This window comes from Musa acuminata, chromosome BXJ1-4 (assembly GCF_036884655.1).
Source record: "Musa acuminata AAA Group cultivar baxijiao chromosome BXJ1-4, Cavendish_Baxijiao_AAA, whole genome shotgun sequence".
Classification (NCBI taxonomy): Eukaryota; Viridiplantae; Streptophyta; class Magnoliopsida; order Zingiberales; family Musaceae; genus Musa; species Musa acuminata.
Window position 1 is genome coordinate 28,838,536 of NC_088330.1, and position 22,155 is coordinate 28,860,690.

At 37.9% G+C, this 22,155-nt stretch overlaps 2 protein-coding genes across 3 annotated transcripts in view; both read right to left on the minus strand.

The window, feature by feature from the left end:
• Window positions 1–339: 339 nt before the first annotated feature.
• Window positions 340–5,888, minus strand: LOC135651769 (auxin response factor 18-like). Its single transcript, XM_065172186.1, has 6 exons — window positions 5,250–5,888; window positions 5,031–5,084; window positions 3,738–4,903; window positions 1,713–2,629; window positions 1,116–1,181; window positions 340–643 (listed from the first exon to the last, which is right to left on the minus strand). The coding sequence occupies exons 3-6, from the start codon at window positions 4,866–4,868 to the stop codon at window positions 595–597; spliced, it is 2,163 nt and encodes a 720-aa protein (XP_065028258.1). The 5' UTR covers window positions 4,869–4,903; window positions 5,031–5,084; window positions 5,250–5,888; the 3' UTR covers window positions 340–594.
• A 5,298-nt stretch (window positions 5,889–11,186) lies between these two features.
• Window positions 11,187–22,155, minus strand: part of LOC135651775 (protein ENHANCED DISEASE RESISTANCE 2-like) — a 28,530-nt gene continuing 17,561 nt past the window's right edge. Inside the window, exons 15-23 of one of the 2 annotated variants that reach the window (XM_065172200.1) lie at window positions 15,179–15,251; window positions 14,905–15,080; window positions 14,499–14,600; window positions 14,370–14,420; window positions 14,123–14,266; window positions 13,919–14,014; window positions 11,862–11,963; window positions 11,447–11,538; window positions 11,187–11,371 (exon numbers count right to left, since the gene is read on the minus strand). In XM_065172200.1, coding sequence (XP_065028272.1) covers window position 11,371; window positions 11,447–11,538; window positions 11,862–11,963; window positions 13,919–14,014; window positions 14,123–14,266; window positions 14,370–14,420; window positions 14,499–14,600; window positions 14,905–15,080; window positions 15,179–15,251 — 837 coding nt within the window. In that variant the 3' untranslated portion in view covers window positions 11,187–11,370. Of the gene's footprint in view, window positions 11,372–11,442; window positions 11,539–11,861; window positions 11,964–13,918; window positions 14,015–14,122; window positions 14,267–14,369; window positions 14,421–14,498; window positions 14,601–14,904; window positions 15,081–15,178; window positions 15,252–22,155 lie in introns of those variants that run through there. The other variant, XM_065172195.1, reaches the window with a different exon arrangement.

Below are 22,155 nucleotides of genomic sequence, written 5' to 3' on the forward strand. Positions count from 1 at the left end.
GAAGAATTCGCGGTGCAGTCTTCGACGAGGCTCCTATTTAATTCTGTGTGTTTCTGATGGGATTCTTACTATTATAATCTTGGAATCAAATCATATGAGATTTACGTGCTGATTAACCTCATGTCACATCTGCTGGTTACTGTGTTCATGACCGACGACACAGCAGTTGGGAAACATTCGTCGGTGGAGCATTCTTCAGTGCATTGGTCTCTTGATGAAGGAAACACAGTCGCCAATTGAAGAGAATGCTACCTACCTCGTTCGACAGCAACATTTGATGAAATAGAAAGTTGCAAGTAAGTAGAGCCACGATGGTTATTGATAAGGACAATTTGCATCTACGTCCTTCAAAGCAAACATGCTAATCTTGCTTGAAAAACACAGTTCGAAGAGTGCGCTACTTAGCTATTACAGGTTCACAAACGCAAAGAAAAGCTCGAAACAGACCGTCTATCACTTGGCAAACAAGGAGACAAAATGAAGAAGCAACAACCAGCATTAAGGGTTTGTTGAATACATTCTCTACTCGATTTGTATTTCTTCCAACTCCAGACAACTAAACAAAGTCCATGCAGCTCCCCACGGCTTTGTGAATCAACTGCAGCACTGTAGGTTTGCGCTGAACGATCCTGGTAGCATCGATCTGAAAACCAAAAAAAATAACAATTCCAATCGATCAAAGACACCAACATGTCTCAGAAGCCAAATGTTCCTTTGAAGACTATTGTCTTTTGAACTAACAACAACCATAACCAGGTTCTTATCAGGTTCATCAAGAAAAGAAATAGACTTTACCTCTATGAATAACCAAGATACAGATGAATGTTCAAGTAGTTTATAACCTCCATATATCTACTATACAAAAAAGGACATCAGAAAGCTTGCACTTTCTGAAAGCATCAAAGCAATGCCCAGGAGAAAAAGGAAAAAAAAAAAGAATAGTCCTGTAGGTAAATTAATCTGACATAAATGACCAACGCTCGAAAGCTCATCTCAAACAAAATGATAGATAAGACTGGATTCTGGATCTTAAAAATACTTGGAAGGAAAATTGTCCAAGGAGGAACACTGAACAAGATGCTTATTTAAAAGTAAATTCTGACAATTTTTCCTACCTTCCTATGTTATCACTGCCCGAATCTGTTAATATAGTCAGCCTCCGTGCCGTTTTCATAAAGTCACTGCAACAAGACCAGAACAAGTTCCATCAGAAAAACACTCTTGGGTCAAAAAGACATGTTCACATTTCTTAAACAAATGAGTGCCTCCTATCACATAAACACAACTGAAAGTGCAGCCCACGAAAAAACAATTATCTGTGACATAGTCCATGGAAAGAAAGAAGTTACAACCAATTACAGACTGAAAACTATGACACAGTTTGTGAAACTCTACAAATTTGAACTGGTGTACTAAAACAAGCTAACTAATCTCATGGATCCCTTAATAAGACTCAAGTTGAAGTCATCAGTTATAGAACCATACCACGGGTTGAACAGGCAAACACAAAGAAATCAAGTGGGAAAAAGCAAGAATTAAATAGGTGTAATGTTCAGAGAAATTTTGCCCCAATTTATGGAAGAGGGATGCAGATTGTTAAGTATGGTCTAAACATATAAATGTTCTTCAACAATGAAATGACAATCTAAAACCACCACAAGAGAGAATGGACACTCCAAAAACTTGATTGTGGCTGTTATCGGAATCCTAACCTGAAAGGTTCATCTCCAGTGAGTTTAACTGCACCAGCCGCATCCTTATAAATCACATGGCTCATCATCTCAGATTTCTCAATCCCAAACATGTCGGCTAGCCTTCTGTATAGTTCTTCATAAGAACCAAACACAGAGAGATCAAGGGTGCGGCCAACATCATCTGATTCCATAAAAACCTTGCAATGTCCAGTCTCCAGACCAAGGTCTGATGAATGGTGATCCCCATACCACTCAAATCTGTTACAAGATGAATTATCCACAGCCACATTTTTGTTAGTTGCAGAACCAGATGCTTCTGGAAATTTGGTTGTCTTCTCTAGATTCCCATCAGGAGAACTGTATCCAGTGGCTCCAGGGGAGACCATATCCCCAGAGTTGCTCAGAGAAATTTGCTCCTCGGTTAGTATTGGCTTCCCAAAAAGCATTAATTGTTGTGGCTTTGCATTGCAGGGATTCTTTATGCTTTGGGAAGTATTGCCAATTGTTAACAAACAAGAAATGTTTTTATCAATGGCAGGACTATCAACGGATACACCTGCTGATATTCTTGAGAGTGAAGATGTGTGATTAAAGCGGTGAAAGCCAGCATGGAACAGACCTGACTGCAGTTTGTTATGGTGGAGATCTGATAAAGATATACCAAATTGAGAATGCCTGGCTCCCTGTATGCCTGCAGGAGTACTGTCTGGGAAACAGAATAGAGGACTGGTGCAGTGACCAAGGGGATTTCCGGGGAACATTGGTGTTGAAAGTTGGCCTTCAAGGGGAAAATCAGGGTGTTGAGGGATGCGGAGCTTTTTCCTCGGCGGAGAGAAGGGAGCAAGATGGATAGCTGGCATGTTTGAGACCAGTTCAACTAGCCATGGGTTCACACGGTTCACATTTTGTAACAGATCTGGTTCATCCCATGTGACCTGCAAAGGCAGTTTGAATGATGGTTACATTTCAGCAGGGAAGTGCAGGAACAGAGAGAGAATGAAACTAAGAAAAAACAACCAGAAGTCTTAAGTCATAAAGCAAATAATTCATTTCTAGTATATGCAAAGCATGATAGTGCAAACATTTCTGGGTAATACACAAAATACAATGAAAACTTACAGAAAACAAAATATAACTTGTCAAAAGCAGCAACATAACTATTTGAGAAGGAGAGGTATCAAATGCATGAAGCCTTGATGGATTTTTTTCCCTTTTTCTTGTTTCCTAGACTGGCATATTCTAAATCAATTTTCTTTGTGTCCAACTAGAAAGCACAAGACATTTGCTTGATGTTTCTACTGAGATACTATATGTCAAAGGAGACAAGCAACCTTCTGCCAGGTATCTTTTGAAGAGACTTCCTTTACGCAAAGTCATTATTGGCTTATCACTAATTGAAGAAATCCAAGTGCTACAACATAATGATTTATAAATAGATGAATCATTGACAAATGATCCAAATTAGAAACAAATTTTACAGTAAATTTGTGAATTTTGTTAGGTGGGTTCCACAAGGAGCAAGGATGTATGATACTGAAAGAAATCAATCATCAAGATATATGTTCAAGGGACCTCATTCATCATGCCTACTAAGATAGCCATTACTTATGCTCTAGAACTAGAAACTCCATCTGGTGCCTCCATCGGTGGCATGATTATCCAAGAAACATAATGCCTATAATCCAAAATCAACATTAATAACAAGCAGATAATCATAGGTACAACCATGCGAAAAGGGACCATAAACAAGAAAAGAGGCTAACTAACAAATCACAAGCACAATTAGTATGGGAATGGAAGTAGAGAGAAGGAAAACTATTCAACACTAACCCTAATTTAGTTTGTGCTACATCAATTAAGCTATTGATCAGAACAATGATGTTTACATATCAGAAAGGTGAATAGGAAGGTTTTCAACAAAAAGAGATCAAGCACAGAAACTATGAATAATCTGTAAAAGATAAAAGAAAATGAACAAACAAATTAACACTATAGAATAACAAAATTATGTATTTTATTTTTAATGACCTATAAAGAGGATACCTGCAGAAGTCTCCAAGGCGAATTAGGCCACCGTACAGGATCTGCAATCTGAACAGAAGATATCGTCCCCATGAACCAACTAATCCGCGAGGAATCCTCAGTTTCAAAAGCCATCTTAAATCTCATCCCTGGACACCATTGGATCCTCATTGCAGTTTTTACTGATGCAGCCTTCACACAGAACTCTGGTGTACTTGCTCTAGGATAATACACAACCTCAAAAGGTTGCCCATTAGCCGCAAGTGTTGCTGCCTCGATGACAGAATCTGCCCTTACTCTTCCACTAATCCTCATAGCCCCACCAGCACCACCACCATTGCCATTTCCCCTCATCAATTTATTTTCTTCCTCCCTTAGGAAGACAGAGAAGCCCCCATAGCTAGATGCACAATTCCCACCCGGTGGGTTCCATCCTGACGGGATATCTGGACCCCCACCAATCCCACCTCGTTTAGCCCGTCGGATTCCCACACAGAGATCCCCATTCTCTGTTCTCAAGAACACAATTGAATCGCCTGCCACAAGCTTCTTCTGGTTAACAAAAGTGCTCCACCCAGTTGTCAGCAAATGCCGACGAGGTGTCCCCCTGTATATGTGCCTAAACTTCCAAATCTCACCATGCACATCCTTTGCAAGCACGGTCTGCACAGGAGGGTCAGCCGAGTAGTCCAACCTCGGGAAGATGGTCTCAGCACAGTAACGTGGGACAGAGAAGCCCCCACCATTATTGGCATCCGATTGTGTCAAAGTCTTGGCAAAAGATGCCGGCTTTTCTTGTACATCAACTCCATTTATACTGAGACCCAGTCCATCATCTTCTCCAAAGTCTGGCTCATTGGGCCTCAGTGGAACCAGGCTGATTTTTGCAAACACCTCGTCAGTCTCCAGATCAGCCATAAATTTCACAGCAGTTACACAGCAAAGGATCAGAGGTGGGATTCGCTGGGAGGTCCCAAAATCCACAAGCCCTTGGGCATGCTCCGTGTGACCCTGTGGGAAGTAGTAGACCTTGGAGTTCACTGCCGGCATCTGAACCATTCCACCGGCGCAGGCATGCCACAGCTGGGAGTCCAGGCACTTGTCACTTTGCTTCATTGATGATTCTTTCATCGATTTGCTAAATGTGAGCATGGGCAAGAGCAATTCTAGCTAGTTTCAAAAGAATGCTGCAAAAAAGAAGAAAAAAAGGAAAGAAGAAGAAAATTCTACTGGTTTCAGGCACAAGTTCTACAGAAAGAACTACACCAGGAAAAGGAAAAACATGAGATACAGCAAGGTTCCAAAAATTCTCACCTTTTAGCCAACCGATGTATAGATTCAAAAGACTCCCACCCTTTTCGCGATCTCCTGAAGATAAGGAATCAAAACAGGACTTAGGATCCCTAAGCTACAAGAACAAAGTGACCCAAAAGTAACCCCGAAGGTGGGTGGGATTCTGATACCTAAAAGAAAGAACAAAACCTAGAACTCATTCGGAACCGCAGTAATCAATAAATCGAATCAGTTTCTTACCTTTCGGTGCGCAGAACTGCTTGGAGAGCAGAAAAATCAGATTAAAGTGGAGAACCGATCGACTCCACTTGTCCTCGTACTTCCCTTCAGAATAGCCCAACAATCTGAAATCCGAGTCACCTCCACCGAACACCACTCCCTCCCTTCTCCACGAAACCTAAGGCACAAACAGGAAACAAACACCCCACAACTCAACTAAACGCCTCGATACTACACTCCCGAACCCTACAAAACCCAGTCCATGACTACCGAAATCCCTATCTTAAACCGAAAAATCTCAACTTTCGAAACAAAATAGCACCATTTCTTCACCCATGACTCCAACGGCCCGAGACGGACACAAATCCACCACCAAAGACCGCAGGTATCATCTATTCTAACTCCAGATTCAGCAGACAACACTACAAAAGGCGGAATATTTCTCCTTCTTCGTCCTCTCCCGACTAAGATCCACCCGATTCCAGCGAGAATTCAGAGGGCATCGCCCCCGAATCCGTTGCTAATCAAAAGGGAAGAGAGAGAAAGGGATCGCCGCACTGGTACCACTCTCTCCTCAGATCTTAATGTAAAGAGCCCTCTCCGCCCGTAAAAAATAGAACCCCAGAATGAGACTTTTGCATATATATTCTCACCAAGATCGAAATAATGTCGTTGCCCCTTCTCAGGGGTAATATGCAACAATTTCTAGAACTGTTCTCACTCCTATATATATATATATATATATATATATATACGAAATTAAGATCTTCTACGGGGGTATGTTAAAAAAAAAACCGAGAACAAAAAAGAAATAGAGAGAATTATTATTGATGTCATGTCGCTGTCATGGACACTGTAGAAGTGGCAGTAGAGGCATGGGAGGCAGGATCAGCTGTCCTGTGCGTCTACGCTGCGTATCTTGCAAGGGGATCCTCTGTGCGACGCGTGTACCGTCTCGGTTTCGCGCTCTGGACCACTCCGATCTTTTGGTCGGCGGACGGTTCGCCAATTCCTCGCCGATCCGGAGGACTCGGGAGACGCGCGTTTTCTTCCACGAACCGCCGGTGTTGGGAGACGGCAAACATGTTTGAGTTTTGGCAGTCATCTTGAAGAAGAATCAAAAACCCAAAATCCATCAAGAGACGACTAAGTGTTGTTTTCTTCATCACACTCGAGTCTGCTGGATGAACACAGTGAGAAGTTGTCAAGGTTCTTGAAAGGTTTGACCTTATCTCATAATTGATTGTCAAGCTGACACCAGACTATGTAGCATGATGTCAAATTTGAAGTCAGTGAAAATTTTATGATACATTTTTCTTTATAGACTTGGGTTTATGAATTAATTTGAGGAATTTTAGATCATTAATTAGCCTTTTTAGTTTTTCGTGACATTTTTTCTCTAATTATCTAATTAACGCGACATCATCATAATTTGTTTTATATTCTATGCATCACACAGCTTCTCTTCCTAGTTATTCTATAACCTAATCGTTGATTAGAATTCCCAGTTTTATATATCAACGTTCTTCGAGTTATTCACTGGCATTTATCTGCTCGTAAATTAAGCTCATAAACTGAGGTGCAAATCGAAACTTTAAAATCTAGATTAAAAAGCCATAGTATTTAACTTGAAGATACAAACCAAAAGCTATCATCTTAAAAACCTTGTACTTGTTAATTATATTGTTAGGTTTAAGTGCAATAAATCACTTCACATGTCACAGATGAACACTGAGGTTTGACTTCCGTTTCTCGATAACCCACCATTCTACTTCTGAAAGATCAATCAGATTTTACACATGTCGGATGATATGGTGCAATCTAGCTTTCTTGATTCAAGGATAAGATATCCCTTAAGATTATGTCTTGTTTCGATGGCACCTATTAGAATGATCCTTAATAGTATGGATAAGTCTTATTGTAATTGTAGATTGTTGGGATAAGTCTTATATGCTGTCGTGTCCGACCAACAGCTGATTGATTCTGTTGTAGGATCCAAGTAGCATGTTTGAGGGATGCCGACATGATTACTCCCTGTAGCCAACTTAATGCATGAAAACCCAGTTCTATCTCTTATTGACCATGTCAAATACACGAGAATAAATGGAAGATGTTGCAAGGATTGTAGCAGTTTCTACTCTCACATCCGGATCGAACTTTTTGTAGAAAAAAGTGGTGTAGAGTGTCCTTTATATATATATATATAGTACTTTGATCATAATCTCAAGCTAAAACTTCATCTTTGTACAGTACAATATGGTTGGAAGAACAAGGCACCACGTCAAAGAAACTGACAAATGAATAGAGATGAATGCGTGCAGGATCAATCATTTGTGTTCTCACTTTGTTCGCCTTTCCTCTTCCCAACACTCCCATCTCCCCCAACAGCTGTACTGAACCCATTGTTGCTTCTCTTCTTCCCCAGCCACAAGGTCTGATCTCCTCCCCCACTGTCTTGTCCTTTGTCTTCTTAGAGAGGGCCCTTCACAAACAGTAGTAACCTCTTCGGCACAGTCGGTCTCCTGTTTCATCCCAAAGAAAAAGGCATCATTCTCTGGGATATGTATGTAGACTCACTGCGCAGTGTGCCCAAGCTAAACGTATAAAAGCTAGCCAACTGCATGCATACCATGGGAGAAGACCTTCTTAAATAATGTTCTGATGCTTGGAGGTTGTTACATGTCAAAGTCAGTGGACAACGCCACCCAAACAGTTCACTTCTTTAACTTGGTTTTCGTTCCAAGTCAATCTCTCATACATGCAAGGGGGAGTTCAGCCATGAGAAGCAAAGATGGCCACGATCTTAAATCTGGGGGAAAATGGTTGGCCTCCGATGGCCACGAGCTGTGTCGGCCGGCCATGTCAGGTTTGCATGCTGGCGTTGCCGTGCGAAGTTATGGGATAAGACGTGTACGAGCCGCGCCAGCTTTTCATGCTGGCCTCCGACATGCCACGAGTGTCGATCCTGTGCGGACATCAGATGGGCAGTCGTCGTCGTCGTCGTCGTCGTCCTAATGGCTTCGCACCAAGCAACGTGATGCATGATCGCGTAGCATCATGTGGAGACGCCATATAAGAGTTCAACAATGACGAACCAAACGAACGTGTCTAAATCTGGTCGTCGTCAATCGCCGTCACAGTTGCTGTTTATGTGGTTGCGTTAAGATCTCGGTTGGTTGACTACTCGTCGATGTGTTGACTTTTGCTCGAGAGAATTTGAGATACAAGAAGGGTGAAGGAGAAGCTCAATTGTGCTTGAAGACTCCATGCTTTGGTGTCAAAATGAAGCTGAGGAAATGATGTTTGATGTGTTCCCTGTCCCTATTGATCAAACAAAGTGTAAATTAGAAAGAAAAAAATAGTGAAATGTGTGTCAGCAGTAGAAAAGGGAAATTTTAGGATTAAAAAATCTATATGATCTGATAAGTAGAAATATTTCAAATAATACATTATGTATTTTTAGATTTTTATGTAAGTTTTCTATTCCGTGAAAAGAATAATTTAAATTCCAAGAACATGCATCCTATTCATCATCTTCACCATCGGATAATTACTCCTCAGCACCCATCGGACATGACATGATACTTCAACAGTCATACATTTGACTATTTCCTAGCCGTACATTTGACTATTTCCTACCAATTAAACAAATTCAATTTTGCAGCCACAGTCCTTTGTATGTCATGTATGGTTGGCTGTACATGACAAGGATATGTCTTGTGACCTTTTCTTGTTGCAATTATTGTTTTCAATAACGAATAACTTCCAACGGCTTGATTAATAACACTTTCTTATTTTTCTTATGATTTTTCATAGTTTTATTTATATTTTTTTTCTCAGAGAAATTTGTTATTTGCAAATCCGATTCCGTCGATCTAAAGTAAGTTCTCCTCGTTGACCTCGACGCCATTTCCACGGGAAGATGTCTCCTTGCTTACATGGCGATGCTGTTGCTCTATGTCATCCAAAGACCGCAGCGTCGATCGCTCAACGATTCTGCTGTCTTTGGAAGTTCAAATCCCGAGTTCTTTCGCTCCTTGCAAAGACTCGACCAAACAAAGTCAACCACGCATCTTATCATCTTCTCCATCCCAAGCAACATAACAAAGCACCGAAGTTTCTGACCAACACATGGAATAAAGAAGGCAAAACATGCACATGCAAATAGTAAGTCACGCAACAACCATCAAACGGAGCTTTCATGTGATGGCGGCCTTAAACCTATAGCTTTACCAAAAGAGAAGCTTCACGCAACGCGTGACATCTCAACCACTCTTCAACCCACTTATTCTGTGTGCAGTCTACTGAGAATTCCATGTCCTCCTACAGACCCTACTCTTGCGCCGCAAGACTGGGAACGCACTGCATCGGGATCGCCCAAACAAGATATAAATTTATCTTGGCGTTTAGGGAAGGAGAAGGGGAGAGGAGCTTCAATATTCATTGTGGGGTGCATGCAGCTTGCAGAAAGCAAACCTGATTGTTTAATGCCGGGTAGGTCGTCATACGGGGTGGGCTGTCGTCGTCCCACGAACAAAGATTCCCGGGGTTGTGTGCAGGCGTACCCCACGTGACCGACGTCGTCTCGCGTGCGCCGCCCCCGGTGCCGCCGCCTGTTCATGCGCGTGCCACCACCGCGCTCGATCCACCGCCGATGGCATCGGTGACATGATCTCTTCCTTGTGACTCTTATCATCGAGGTCTCTACACACATGAAACCACACGACACATGAGATGTTTGTGAGACTGTAGCAAAACATATGCTGATTGTCGATGGATGCATGAGATCGATAACTTTGCTTGAACGAAGAAAAATAATTGATGTCTACAAATTTATTAGAAGCAATTACATAATGATTAAGGTGTGGCATTATAAGAGAAAATGTGCTAAGTTGGCCATTTCTATGTTCTAAATGACCTTTGAATTTGTGAGATTAATGGCACATTAAGGCTTAATTAAGTGGCTGCATGTGCTTGGATGTTATAACCCCACATTACTCTTGCCATGTTTTATGGCGCCAAGCTAGCTTATCGATGGTGCCATTAAGATGCCCCAATGGGAGAGGAGAGGAGAGGAGAGAGAAGGAAAGGAGACACGGAGGCAAAGTTGGGTTTTCCAACTTTGACTAGTCTAAACCGTGTTAATTATTAGCATTGATGATGAGTGAAGAAGATACACCAGACAACTTTCGATTTGGTAGCCATGCTCAGGGGAAACTGTTTGAATGAACGCCATCGAGTATGTCCTTTATTCTTCGTATGGTCTGATATCTTCTTTTCTTTCAATAGCCATAGCGTGCTATTTGTTTATTTGGTTATGTTCTTGATATATAAATAAATAGGTGAAATTGAGAACGGCTATTATTTAATATATATTGTTATATTGATGACATTTTGATGGTCACTCTTTTTTTATTTATTTATTTTTTATTAATATGATGTTATCGATGGCTTTTCTGCCAAACTAAGTTTCTGATTAGTTTCGGAAAGAAAAAAATAACTTTCTACTTATCAATTAATAATTGAATGATTTTGAAACTGGTTTGTTCTTTTGCTATTATTAACTTATATTTTGTTTACTCAAACTTATGTTATATTACTTTTTGGCTTATACAAATTAATTTCTTTTGACTTCTTCCAAAACTATTATCATTCATTTGCTTATACAAATAATATTTTGTCGACTTTAGCGTCAATTAGCTGTTGCCATCAAGAAAGTTTTTCAAACAAATGAACTTGCAACTTTGGAAAAATGCTACTCAATATGCTTGTGCCATTATTTTCATGTTTAGAGATTTGGAAATTATCTTGAATCTTAGCACTTGTCATGTCCAAATTGTTGATCCAATAGAGTAGGCCAAATGGACATCCTTAGCTTGATTCAAGTGAGATTACTTATAAACATGTAAATAATAACTCTTTTTGTTCTTTTGAAGGATTTTACTTTGTGACTAAATATTGCAAATCAAAGATCAAATTCTATGGTAATTACCAACCGATTGACAGGTCAACAAGAGTCGAAATACAAAGTAGTTGTTCGCATCGTTACAAGTTGTTATTGCACCTCTTATTGAGGCATACATTACTTGCTTCGATGTCGAACTTCTATCAAATGAAAGAATCATATACAGGTAATTTGTAATCTGCGAAAGAAAAAGGAAAGAACATGGTAAGTGTGCCGATTTCAAGTCATGAATTCACTTAGTCATAACACTTACCATGGGTTAATCGGAACCGCTTTGGAAGCATCAAGATGGTTCAACCTGCAAGTTCCAAGAAGAAACTCAGGAAGCTCTTCTTCCGTGTTACCCTGCATCGAAATATTGAAACAAATATTTATGTTCCTGCAGTACCAGAAAGTTATCAAATATCCTAAAACATTATGCAAAAGAAATACACATAATAGTGATTTCTATTTTTAGTGTTGTATATTAAATGTAAAGCCCGTAAAGAGTATAAAAATGTCCCAAAATACCATGATGTACTTTCATTTATACTACTGGCTTGTCCTTTATTAAGTGAAATGTCCAATTTATTTCCATGAATGTTTGTATGTTCAAGTGTTGGAATGAAACAAGAATGCAACAACTGATGCAGGTTAAGCAAGCTAAAATTTGAACTTGGAATGCATACCTGAATTAGAAAAGCCATTTCTATCACTAGATTGGTCAGATAACCAAGAACAAGACTTACAACGCCCCTAGCAACTGTCGATGAGCCAACGTCGACACCAAGCTGAAAGTACATATACATAAAATGTCATTGCTGATCTCATAATAGTGCTCCGTGATAATACCGTAAAGAAGCTTCGTATATGTTATGGATGATAATTAACCATCCAATGTAAGACTACTCATATATGCCGTAAATTGTATCAAGATGCATTTCCATGACAAGAATTTAAACATGTGGGCACTTGCCATACATAAAAACAGCAGTTACTGGGTTCAAGAGACAATACTTGATTAGGGGGCATTTAAAGGACTAATCAACTTTTCCAACATGGGTTGCTGTCAGATCTAATATCGCAGATAACCACCACCAGATCCAATGATACACATCATAGTCCATCCATTTTGCAGATATTTAACCACAATGGATTTAGCAGCAATGGCTAACTGCAGAGTGATATGAATTATGATGATCTGCAAGTGCTACTTGGTGCTAGTGGAACAAGAGAGACACAAAATAGGGTAGTTGAGTTAATAAAACTGGGTATTTTAGGCTACTGAGCCTTGTAGATAGCAGCGACAACTTGTGGATGAGTTATGATAAAGCGCTCAAGTTGACGAAAGAGGAGAAGCAGCTGGATACAATAGTTCGATCACGGGTCAAGGATAGAAGAAAAGGAGATATTGTAAAAAGATTATATAACAAAAAACTGCATGTTATGTTCATAACTTACTTTTCATGGGCTCTTATCCTATTTGTATAACAATAGCAACTCAGCAATGAGCGATAAAAATTGTTGGATGATTTTGAATTACTTAATATTCACAAGTGTCCAAGGTGCACAAAACAATCTTAAACTTGTACAAATGAAGCCTATATTGCCGTGTCATTCAGAATTTGGACAATAAAGAGGGGCCAAACAATAGCCATCAGAACTTTGGTCTGAAGCTTGAGAACCACACAAAACAAAGCCACAAAGAACAGGATGGTTAATGGTCTCAGAAAGACAACAGTTTCCCTAAATAAAGCTAAAGTGACAAACAATCACACGAGAGTGTTAAAGTAGTTCAATAGACAATCTGTGGCAAAAAGTAAAAAGTTGGAAAAGGAGTAACAAAAAGTCACCTACAAGGTTTCTCAATGCCACATCAAATTCATCTGGGTCCATGTACATGTCAGATATGTATATGTAAGCCGGATATATGTCAAGAAGACAACTCCTATTCCAATTCCAAAGAAGCAATTTAGATGATTACAATAGACTAATTTTTCCCTTTTGGTTATCTGAGGCTTTTAGTCAAAATTATCTTCTAATACTTCAAACAATAAGGAGCTTAAAGCATAAGTATCGAGATCATGTTTCATCTGTTGAAAATTAATTTTTGGACACATGGAAATTTTTTACTTCTGCCTCGGGTTTATATCTATTACTACACTCCTTTCGATATCTTCATCCAGTTTCCATTTCTCATTCTCCCTTATCCTGAGGCCATAGCCAAGGAAGTCCAACAACTCGAGGTTTATTTACTCTTCAACCGGAACCTGCGAACTAGTACTGACAAGTCATATGCTGGCCAAGTCTCACAATAGTACTGACAACAAAAGGAGTCATACACTAGCCAAGTCCCTTGACCGTAATGACATAAAAGAGTCTCCTCTTTTCGAAAAGCATCCAAACTGACACCTGCTCACAAGGGTCAACCTCTGTTTCAGCAGATTAGTATTACAAATAGCACGCATTAATTATAATGAAGTTTGGTCACTTATATGAAACATCTACTGCTGTTTGAAGATACTTTGCTGACTTATTCACCAAACTGATAAATTTATTAATTTTAACTGCAGAAATGTTACAGAAAAAAACATGGCTTACATAAGCCCATGGATAATCTACAATTAGCTGAGTGAACAAATCCTATGTATATAGTCAATGTGGTCAAACATGACAACAGATTAGTTAAATAATATGCAAAAGCTCAGACGACAGAGATGGTGCTGCCATGTTTATCTCAGTATACCTCAATATAATTGCTCCCACAGAAATAGTTGATATCAAGTGCTTGACCCACCAAACATGCTTTCTTTCCCACACTTTGCTTCACAATCCAAGAACCCTACAAGTAAGCCGAACAGAGAAAAAAAAGATTATATAACAAACTTCAGCATAATTAGTAGATATTAACACAGAACGGCATAGAAACAATTATATTGCAAAAATATACCTTAGAAATATATGGAATGAGTTTAAACCTTGAATTCCTATATGCATCATCACCTTTGACGAATCTTTCTAGGAGGGGAAAGCTTTCAAGTGGACTATCCATCATGTAATATAAAGCTAAGCTGTATGTGGTAGAACCTGGAACCTGCCCACATGACACAATATTTACATCTTATTTTTAACATTACTGTCTCACTATTGTTTTCTCCTCACTTCAGCAGATATGACAAACAGTCTTAGCCACTAACCTGTATGTGTACAATAAAAAAGAACTCACTGCCACCGTGTGCTGAATATTTCTGCAAGAATCAAAATCTAATTTGATCGCATAGAAAACAAAAGAATAGGGTCACAACATATTTGTTTTTGAGAAACACCTGAACGATTCCCCCAGGTCGACCACCGAGGTCATCTTCACGTTTATCAGATTTTAACCAATCAGCAGCTACCATTTGCATCAAGGTACCATTGGCTTTTATCTGTTGGACAAGAAAATAGATTAAAATAAACATAAACTATTATTACTCGTAAACACACAGGACCAGCTCACAAAACAAAATTCAGTATCTCAAAGTTTGAACAAGATCATAAGTCATTTTTAAATAGGTAGTTCACAATATTAAGTTATTTTGTATATTCCATTTATTTGGCAAAAGAAACATGCCACCAATATTTTAGTTAGTCAACTTGTCTCCTAAACAAATCTGTGTGTGTGTGTGTGTTCTCATGACATGATTTATGTAGGTAGAAACAAAACTTGATCACAGAATTAGAAGTAATTACCTTTAGATGATCATGTAGGTAAGATTCACCACGAATTAAAAATGTTGAAGGATCTGTCATTGCCCAACTGGAAGGCAAACTGCAACATGGGTCTTTTGGAAGTGTGGCTCCATAACTACATGGCACACTTTCTCCTGTTGAGGCTTCCTGTAAGTCAACATAACCTCTTTTTTGAACTGCAAAGAAGATAAGAGAATGAATACAAATGCAATTAAGAACTATATAATAAGGCATGAGTATATATGAAGATTTAAAATAAATCTAATGAATCGACCTGCAATATCATGCAACTTTCTCACGAAAACTGCAGCTGTTGACAGCTTGGAATGGCGCTGGTCTTGCACTAACTGTTTTAAGAAAAAAAAAAACCAGGAAAAATTAACTGTTTGACCATGCAGGCTCAAGTTTAGATAACTAAAATGACAGATAAAGTTAATGTAAGGACAAATAGAAATCTAAAAGAGGATTGCACAGACATAGAATTACGAAATCAATGAAGGATAATTTTCTATGATCAAAACTGCAATTCTCCACAAGTCTTGGCAACAAATAAATGACGATGAGAAAAATACACGATTTTTTGGGGCAATACTTGCTGCATTTCATAAGTGCCAAAAACAAGATTGGATAGAAATCATGAACACAGCACCATACTTGAATAACTTGCAATGAAGATCTACATTAAACAAGAGCTTTTCAAAATTAACATTGGGCAAAAACCATAACCTCTCACAATTTGGTGATTGGATATGAAACAACCAAATTGCTTATCATGCAACCAAAGAATTATACCAAAATGCAAAGGTCACATAAGCTTCGCCAAAGTATCTAGCCACAAATATTAGATGGGAGGAAATTCAGGACTACAAGAAAGGTGATATTTTGCATGAGAAGCCGCAACCTAAATCCTTGTTTCTATGTTAATAAATATAAAAAAATTGTGCAGATATAAATGACCATTGAAAGGATAAGGAATTTATATCACCGACTTAAGGCTGCTTATATGAAACATTGGATGAATTCTTAGACAAGCTCGGAGATACAGTTGGTATGATAAATTCCTTATCCTTTCAATGGACATTTATATCTGCACAAGTTTTTATAGTTCTTAACAGAGAAACCAGGATTTCTCCATTGACACTTCTTTTTCCCCGAATCAGGATACCTGGATTTGGATGCCTCATCCTTCTGGAAAGGCAACTTCTAAGTCTGCTTATGATTTCCTAATACTTGATAATATTGTTCCTGCTGTACTATGGGACACGTGGTGATTGTTGTGGTCTCCCAACTATGGAAGCTTTGCCATCATCGCCTCCCTAGTTCTGATTGGATAACAAGTCTTGATATAGAGGAACAGCAACCCTGTTTCTTATGTGGTGGGGAATTTGAATCAATCAACCATGTCTTTTGCATGTGTAACTTCTCTGTGATGGTTTGGAACCTCCTTCAACTCCACCTGCATATTACCTTTTCCTACTTGCACAATTGGCCTAATGGGGGATGGCTTAATGATGAGAGTATTGATGATTGCTCCTATTCTAACTGTCTTGAGAGCTTTGATTGATAATTGTTTGTGGTTTATTTGGAAAGTTAGGAATGACACAATGCACAATCATAATCATATAATTTGCAAGCCTTTGAGCCCGGTTTATAAGGCTGCTGCACGCACTTATGATATTTCTCATTTTTCTGATGGTAGGAAATGGATATGTCAACTGCAAGTGAAATGGGAGTTCCCTCCTCTTAGGTGGAACAAGAGGAATGTTGATGGCTCATGGAACCATGACCTTAACGAGGGGGAAACAGGATTTGTGTTAAGAAATGAAATTGGGAACTGCTGCTTTGCAGGCTGCAATTATACACAATATCAAAATCGACTAATCTGTGAATTTTTGGCTTTGAAACAGGGACTTGAGATTTGTTTGAAGGAGGTTGTACAGAGAGTCTTCGTTGAATCTGCTTCCTCCATCGTTTCTCTCCACCGTTATTGATGTATTACAGCACAAATCTCTACTGCTGTGGCAAATCATAAATATTTTGTTTACAGGATATCAATGCTTTGATACCCAGTTTTCTGATGTAAAACGTTGTCATGTGTATAGAGAATCCAGTAAGGTTGCTAACTGGTTAGCTAGATCCTCTAAACAAAATTTTTTGTGGAAGGATGAGTAGCCTACACCACTCTTCACACTTCTGACCTCTGATGCTAGAGGTTTAGTTTGTACATGTTTGCTTCATCAATACATTTTTTTTCAGGAAAAATAAAGCCGTAGCCATGCTGATCCACAAGATCCTTCACGAAAATCTTGACTTAGCTAACCACCACAATTGCTTCTCTAAACTAATGGAGCTATGAACATTATGTTCTTGGTGGTGGGAAGAGGATTTCCAGGTCAAAGAAAAGATGGAATTCTAATGATGCATTATAAAATGAGGAAGATCGGATCACATCATATGAGAAGGCATCGATGGGAGTGTTGACATGATCAAATTGTGAGATGCCAGGGACATTTTATGATGCAATGTAATTGGTCAATTTTGCAATCCTTTGTATTGTCAATAGACTGCCAAAATGGGGGAATTAACACTGCAATGCTTAGTTGAGTTAGTTTTCACAGTGCAACAAGCCTCCACAATAATTTGGTGGAGAAAAGGTCTTGAGGAACACATTGACATGGGCATCCATAGGTGGTAATCTGAGACACCCTTGAATAATAATTATGAGGTAGGTAAAGAAAAAAAAATCAAATGTGCCACTCTACGTGCAGAGTTTTAGGAAGCTACTTTTTCCTTCCTAACTCTTGGACCTTTTGTTGGTGATCACTTAGGTTATAAGCTTTCAACAGCTATCAACAAAATCCTTATATTTCAAATTTGCAATTGTTTTATTACCTTGTATCCCTTTCATCTATGAACTGAAGACAACTAAAATACTTGGTTTAATTGTTGAATTTTTTGATAGAAACAATAAACACCAAATGTTTTAACTTCAATACATGACAATACAACATATATAATTGGATATAACTTATCATGAGTTAATTTATCACCTACATGTATCTCCATGTCCAGTCAAATAACCTATACAAATGATTTTTCTTTGTCTATACAATTTAATTTTATAGTGTATTACACAATTAAGGAAATAAACTTCCGATGGTGATACACATAGAAATAAGATTGCATCTTTAAATTGAAATGTTATATATGAATTTGAAATGACTTGATTTGAGGAATTCGACAAAAGCTTCTAAATAGAAAAGTAATTAGCAATTCAAGTACTTTAGCTAAGAGATTAATTTTTTGTCATTTGACATACTTGGACATTGTTACTATTTGGTCAAATAAAATAACAATTAAGGGTCCAACTGTCAAATTAATGCAAACTTTGTTGACAATCAAAAGCTACTTGATCATAGTTTGTGTTGATTGAGACCTTCAATGCATGGTTCGACATTTCACCTGGACCAATTTGAGCCTGGACCAGAACATGGATAGCTCAATTTCATGCAATCCAGGGGTAGTACAGGGCTTACTACTGTGCCCTTCTCAATGCTTGCGTCATTGCCTCTTAGAGCTTCCTAGGTACTCCGGTCCTCCTTTGCCTCCTCTTCCTCCTCTCCTACTCATCCTCCTCCTCTCTTCCTCCTCCTCCTTGCTAGTATGCCTTTGTGTAACAAACTCATAATAGAACAGCCAGTGACCAGCACAGTTCCGATACTAGAAATGAATAACCTTGGTTCAATGACCTTTTATTTTCAAGTGTTTGAGGTGTAGACATGGCCTCAAGTGTTTCTGGACTAAATTAAAATTTCTAGGTCCACAGACATGTTAATACATGTTCTATTACTTCAAATTTGCAAATTAAACTTTAAGATTTTATTTTTCAAAGTGTCTTCAACCTTGCATTACAACATCTTTGCATGGGTTTTTTCATGTTTGAAACTTCTGATCCTATTTGAAGGAAACCATACCAACCTGACCCGTACCATTTTCAGTGACTCATGGGTTCATGGGTTGGATTCAGACGAAAGATTTTGGACCCATTGACAGGGCAGGTTTCAGTCGAGCATATGTTGCCCTAAACATCAGTTTCATCCTAACCCAATCCAACTTGGATGTTCTAACATACACAGCAAAGAAATATAGGTCACTATATATAGCAAATTATTAACAAGCAATATAAGGTCTGGTTTGAATCAAGAAACCCTGATGCATTAGTGGGTTGCATAGTCTTATCGATCCTTACTACTGCATTTCAAATCGACCCAACACAACCTAACCTATTGACTCTCCTAAAAAGTCTAAAAAATTTAGATATATGTCATAATATTATGACAAAAATCAACAAGCACAACTATACTATTGATCAGGAAAAAAATGCTACTCTGGTTTAATACAGTGGTCTAGAAAATGTAGAGGTAGAATATAATAACAAGTATTTGATCATTCAATAACTAAATAAAATTGGATAATAAAAGGATGTATCTAATAAGCATCCAGGAAATATCCTATGAATACAGATATCCCAACAAGATGAAGTACACAAGAAATCCAAAGAATCCAAATTTCATAGACAGTAACAACAAGAATCTCTCTAAAAACTTAGCATTGCAAATAATGCCAAAATCTCTTTATGCCTTACAAGGAAGGCATCAACACGGCAAGAAAAACATAGGCATTTGGCAATTAACCATATAAGACAATGGATCTTTTAATTTTCATGAGAAATACTTGTAGACTATCTTGGTTTAACTTGGTTTAGTTATTGGATCCAAGGTTTGTCGTACCATGATGTACCGTCCGATATGAGCGGTATGTACCAATTCAATAGGGGATCGGTATTGGCAGTAAATACCGATTTGTTGGTACATCCCACTATACCATGTGTCAATGCATCGGTATGGTTCAGTACGTATCGTACCCACAGTCAGTTGGTACACCGGTACAGACCGGTAAGACGAACCATGATTGGATCCTCTAGTTGTTGCAACGTTTTTGGTTTTAAGTCATGTCTAGTGACTTGTACATAAGCTAGTCATATTTTTAATAGAAAAAATTTTATTTTTCATTATAATTCTAGTGTTGTACTCACTTCATCATAATTTGGTTCAAAGATCCTCAATTTTTTATCCTAACTTAATTAATTCTCTAGGTGGGAAGGTTTAACCAATTACCAATATGTGTTCCCAGGTAGCTAGACTTTATTACCCCTTTATGCAGTTGCTATATGCTACAATAACAATCAAAAGTTCAAGGATTATTGTGTCAAACGGCATACTAGCATGGATCAAAACATACCATGCTAGAAAGGTATGAGCATGTATCTGTTGATTTCTGAAGAAGGTGCTACTATATGACAGCCAATTTTTGGTTCATGCTGCATAGGCATAAGGTCAAAGCAACAGGCAAGAAAGAGATCATTTTATGCCAGGATTTGTCAGCATACATCCCATTGCCAGGATGATCAATGGAATCGATGTTTTATTATCAATATCTAATCAACATTATTTGGAACTCACCAAGATTGCACACTTGAGGGGCAATGAGAAAATTATGTTTCTTGAAGGTGCATTAGTTCACGCAACTTCGCAGTCCAATTTATAATGTCTTTAATACCTATTAGGGTGTTTGATATGTTTATACTGTTAAAGAGAAATAATTAGTGGGTAATTAACTATGTAAATAGTATGATCAGTGTATCTAATGATGATTTCATCGTAATTTGACCTATATTGGATCAAAATTATATATTTAATACTTCTTTTATATGTTTAATATATTTATGGTGGTAAAATAGGTTTAATTAGATTTTAATAAAGTTTTATAATGCTGCAATTAGTGATTTTAATGATGATTTAATCGAAATTGGGTTAATTCAATGTTTTTAATACCTATTAGGGTTTTTCATATGTTTATAACGTTGAAAGAAAAATAATTAGTGAGTAATTAATTATGTTAATAGTGTGATTAGTGTATCTAACGATGATTTCATCGTAATTTTACCTATATTGGATCAAAATTACGTATATAATGCTTCTTTTATGTATTTAACATATTTATGGTAGTAAAATATATTTAATTAGGTTTTAATAGAGTTTTTTAATACTATGAATAATGATTTTAATGATGATTTAATCAAAATTTTGATTGATATTAAATCAATTCAATGTCTTGAATATCTATTAGGGTGTTTGATATGTTCATAATGTTCAAAGAAAAATAATTAGTAGGTAATTAATTATATTAATAGTGGGATTAGTATATCTAATGATGATTTCATCGTAATTTGACCTATATCGAATTAAAATTATGTATTTAAAGCTTCTTTTATCTGCTTAACATGTTTATGGTGGTAAAACAAAATTAATTAGATTTTAATAAAGTTTTTTAATGCTGCGATTAGTAGTTTTAATGTTGATTTAATCAAAATTTGATCGATATTATGTCAATTCAATATCTTTAACACTATTAGGGTACTTGACATGTTTATAGCTTATTTGATTTAAATTTGGTGGAAACATGACACCAAAGAAACAGACATATGATGATGCTTGGCTCATGCTCGAAAGATGGATAGAAATCGCCATCATTGGTAATGTATTTATTGTGACTACATCGGCAAGGGTGGAGGAATCACTCGGGTGAGGATGCATTTGATCGACGGGTATCCTAATATTGCAAAATACAAGAAGGTTCCGACAGAGATCCGTAAATCATTTCAAAACAAGTTACAACAAGCAAAAGAAGATATAATAAAAAAGAAGGCAAGAGCTGAGGAAGAATACTGTAGGGCTACGCATCAACTAGTTTATGATGACTATGAGAGTCGCGACAATAAAATCAACTCGGAACTCATAGCTAGTATTCGTGCATTACTAGAGCATCAGTATATGTACGACGAATAAATGAGGCATCGACTATCTCGACTACCTGACTCACAATAGGAGCATAGTGGTGGCAATGGAACTACGCCACAAGGAATCCAAAGGTCGGCTAGTATAAGGCAGCCAACTGCCCCTTCTTAGTTAAGCCGAACTAGTAGCATGAGGCATGGTAGACTCCGTAGTTTTATGAGAGGTCTTGGTAGGAGGTCCGCACCAGATATTGTTGATATTGATCCACAACCCTATCCTCTACAAACAGTAAAATAGACGCGGATTGACGATGCATACATAAAAGAAAAGAAGTGGGATATTGGGAAAGCAATTTCAAAATGGTTCAACTTCTACAAGATTCCAGCAAATATAG

Excerpts from the sequence above, each read along its gene's own strand:
- LOC135651769 (XM_065172186.1), bottom strand. The coding sequence starts at position 4,868 with ATGCTCACATTTAGCAAATCGATGAAAGAATCATCAATGAAGCAAAGT. Across the intron at positions 1,182-1,712 it reads ACTGGAGATGAACCTTTCAG|TGACTTTATGAAAACGGCAC; the intron begins GTTAGGATTCCG and ends GTCTTGTTGCAG. Across the intron at positions 644-1,115 it reads GGCAGTGATAACATAGGAAG|ATCGATGCTACCAGGATCGT; the intron begins GTAGGAAAAATT and ends TTTGGTTTTCAG.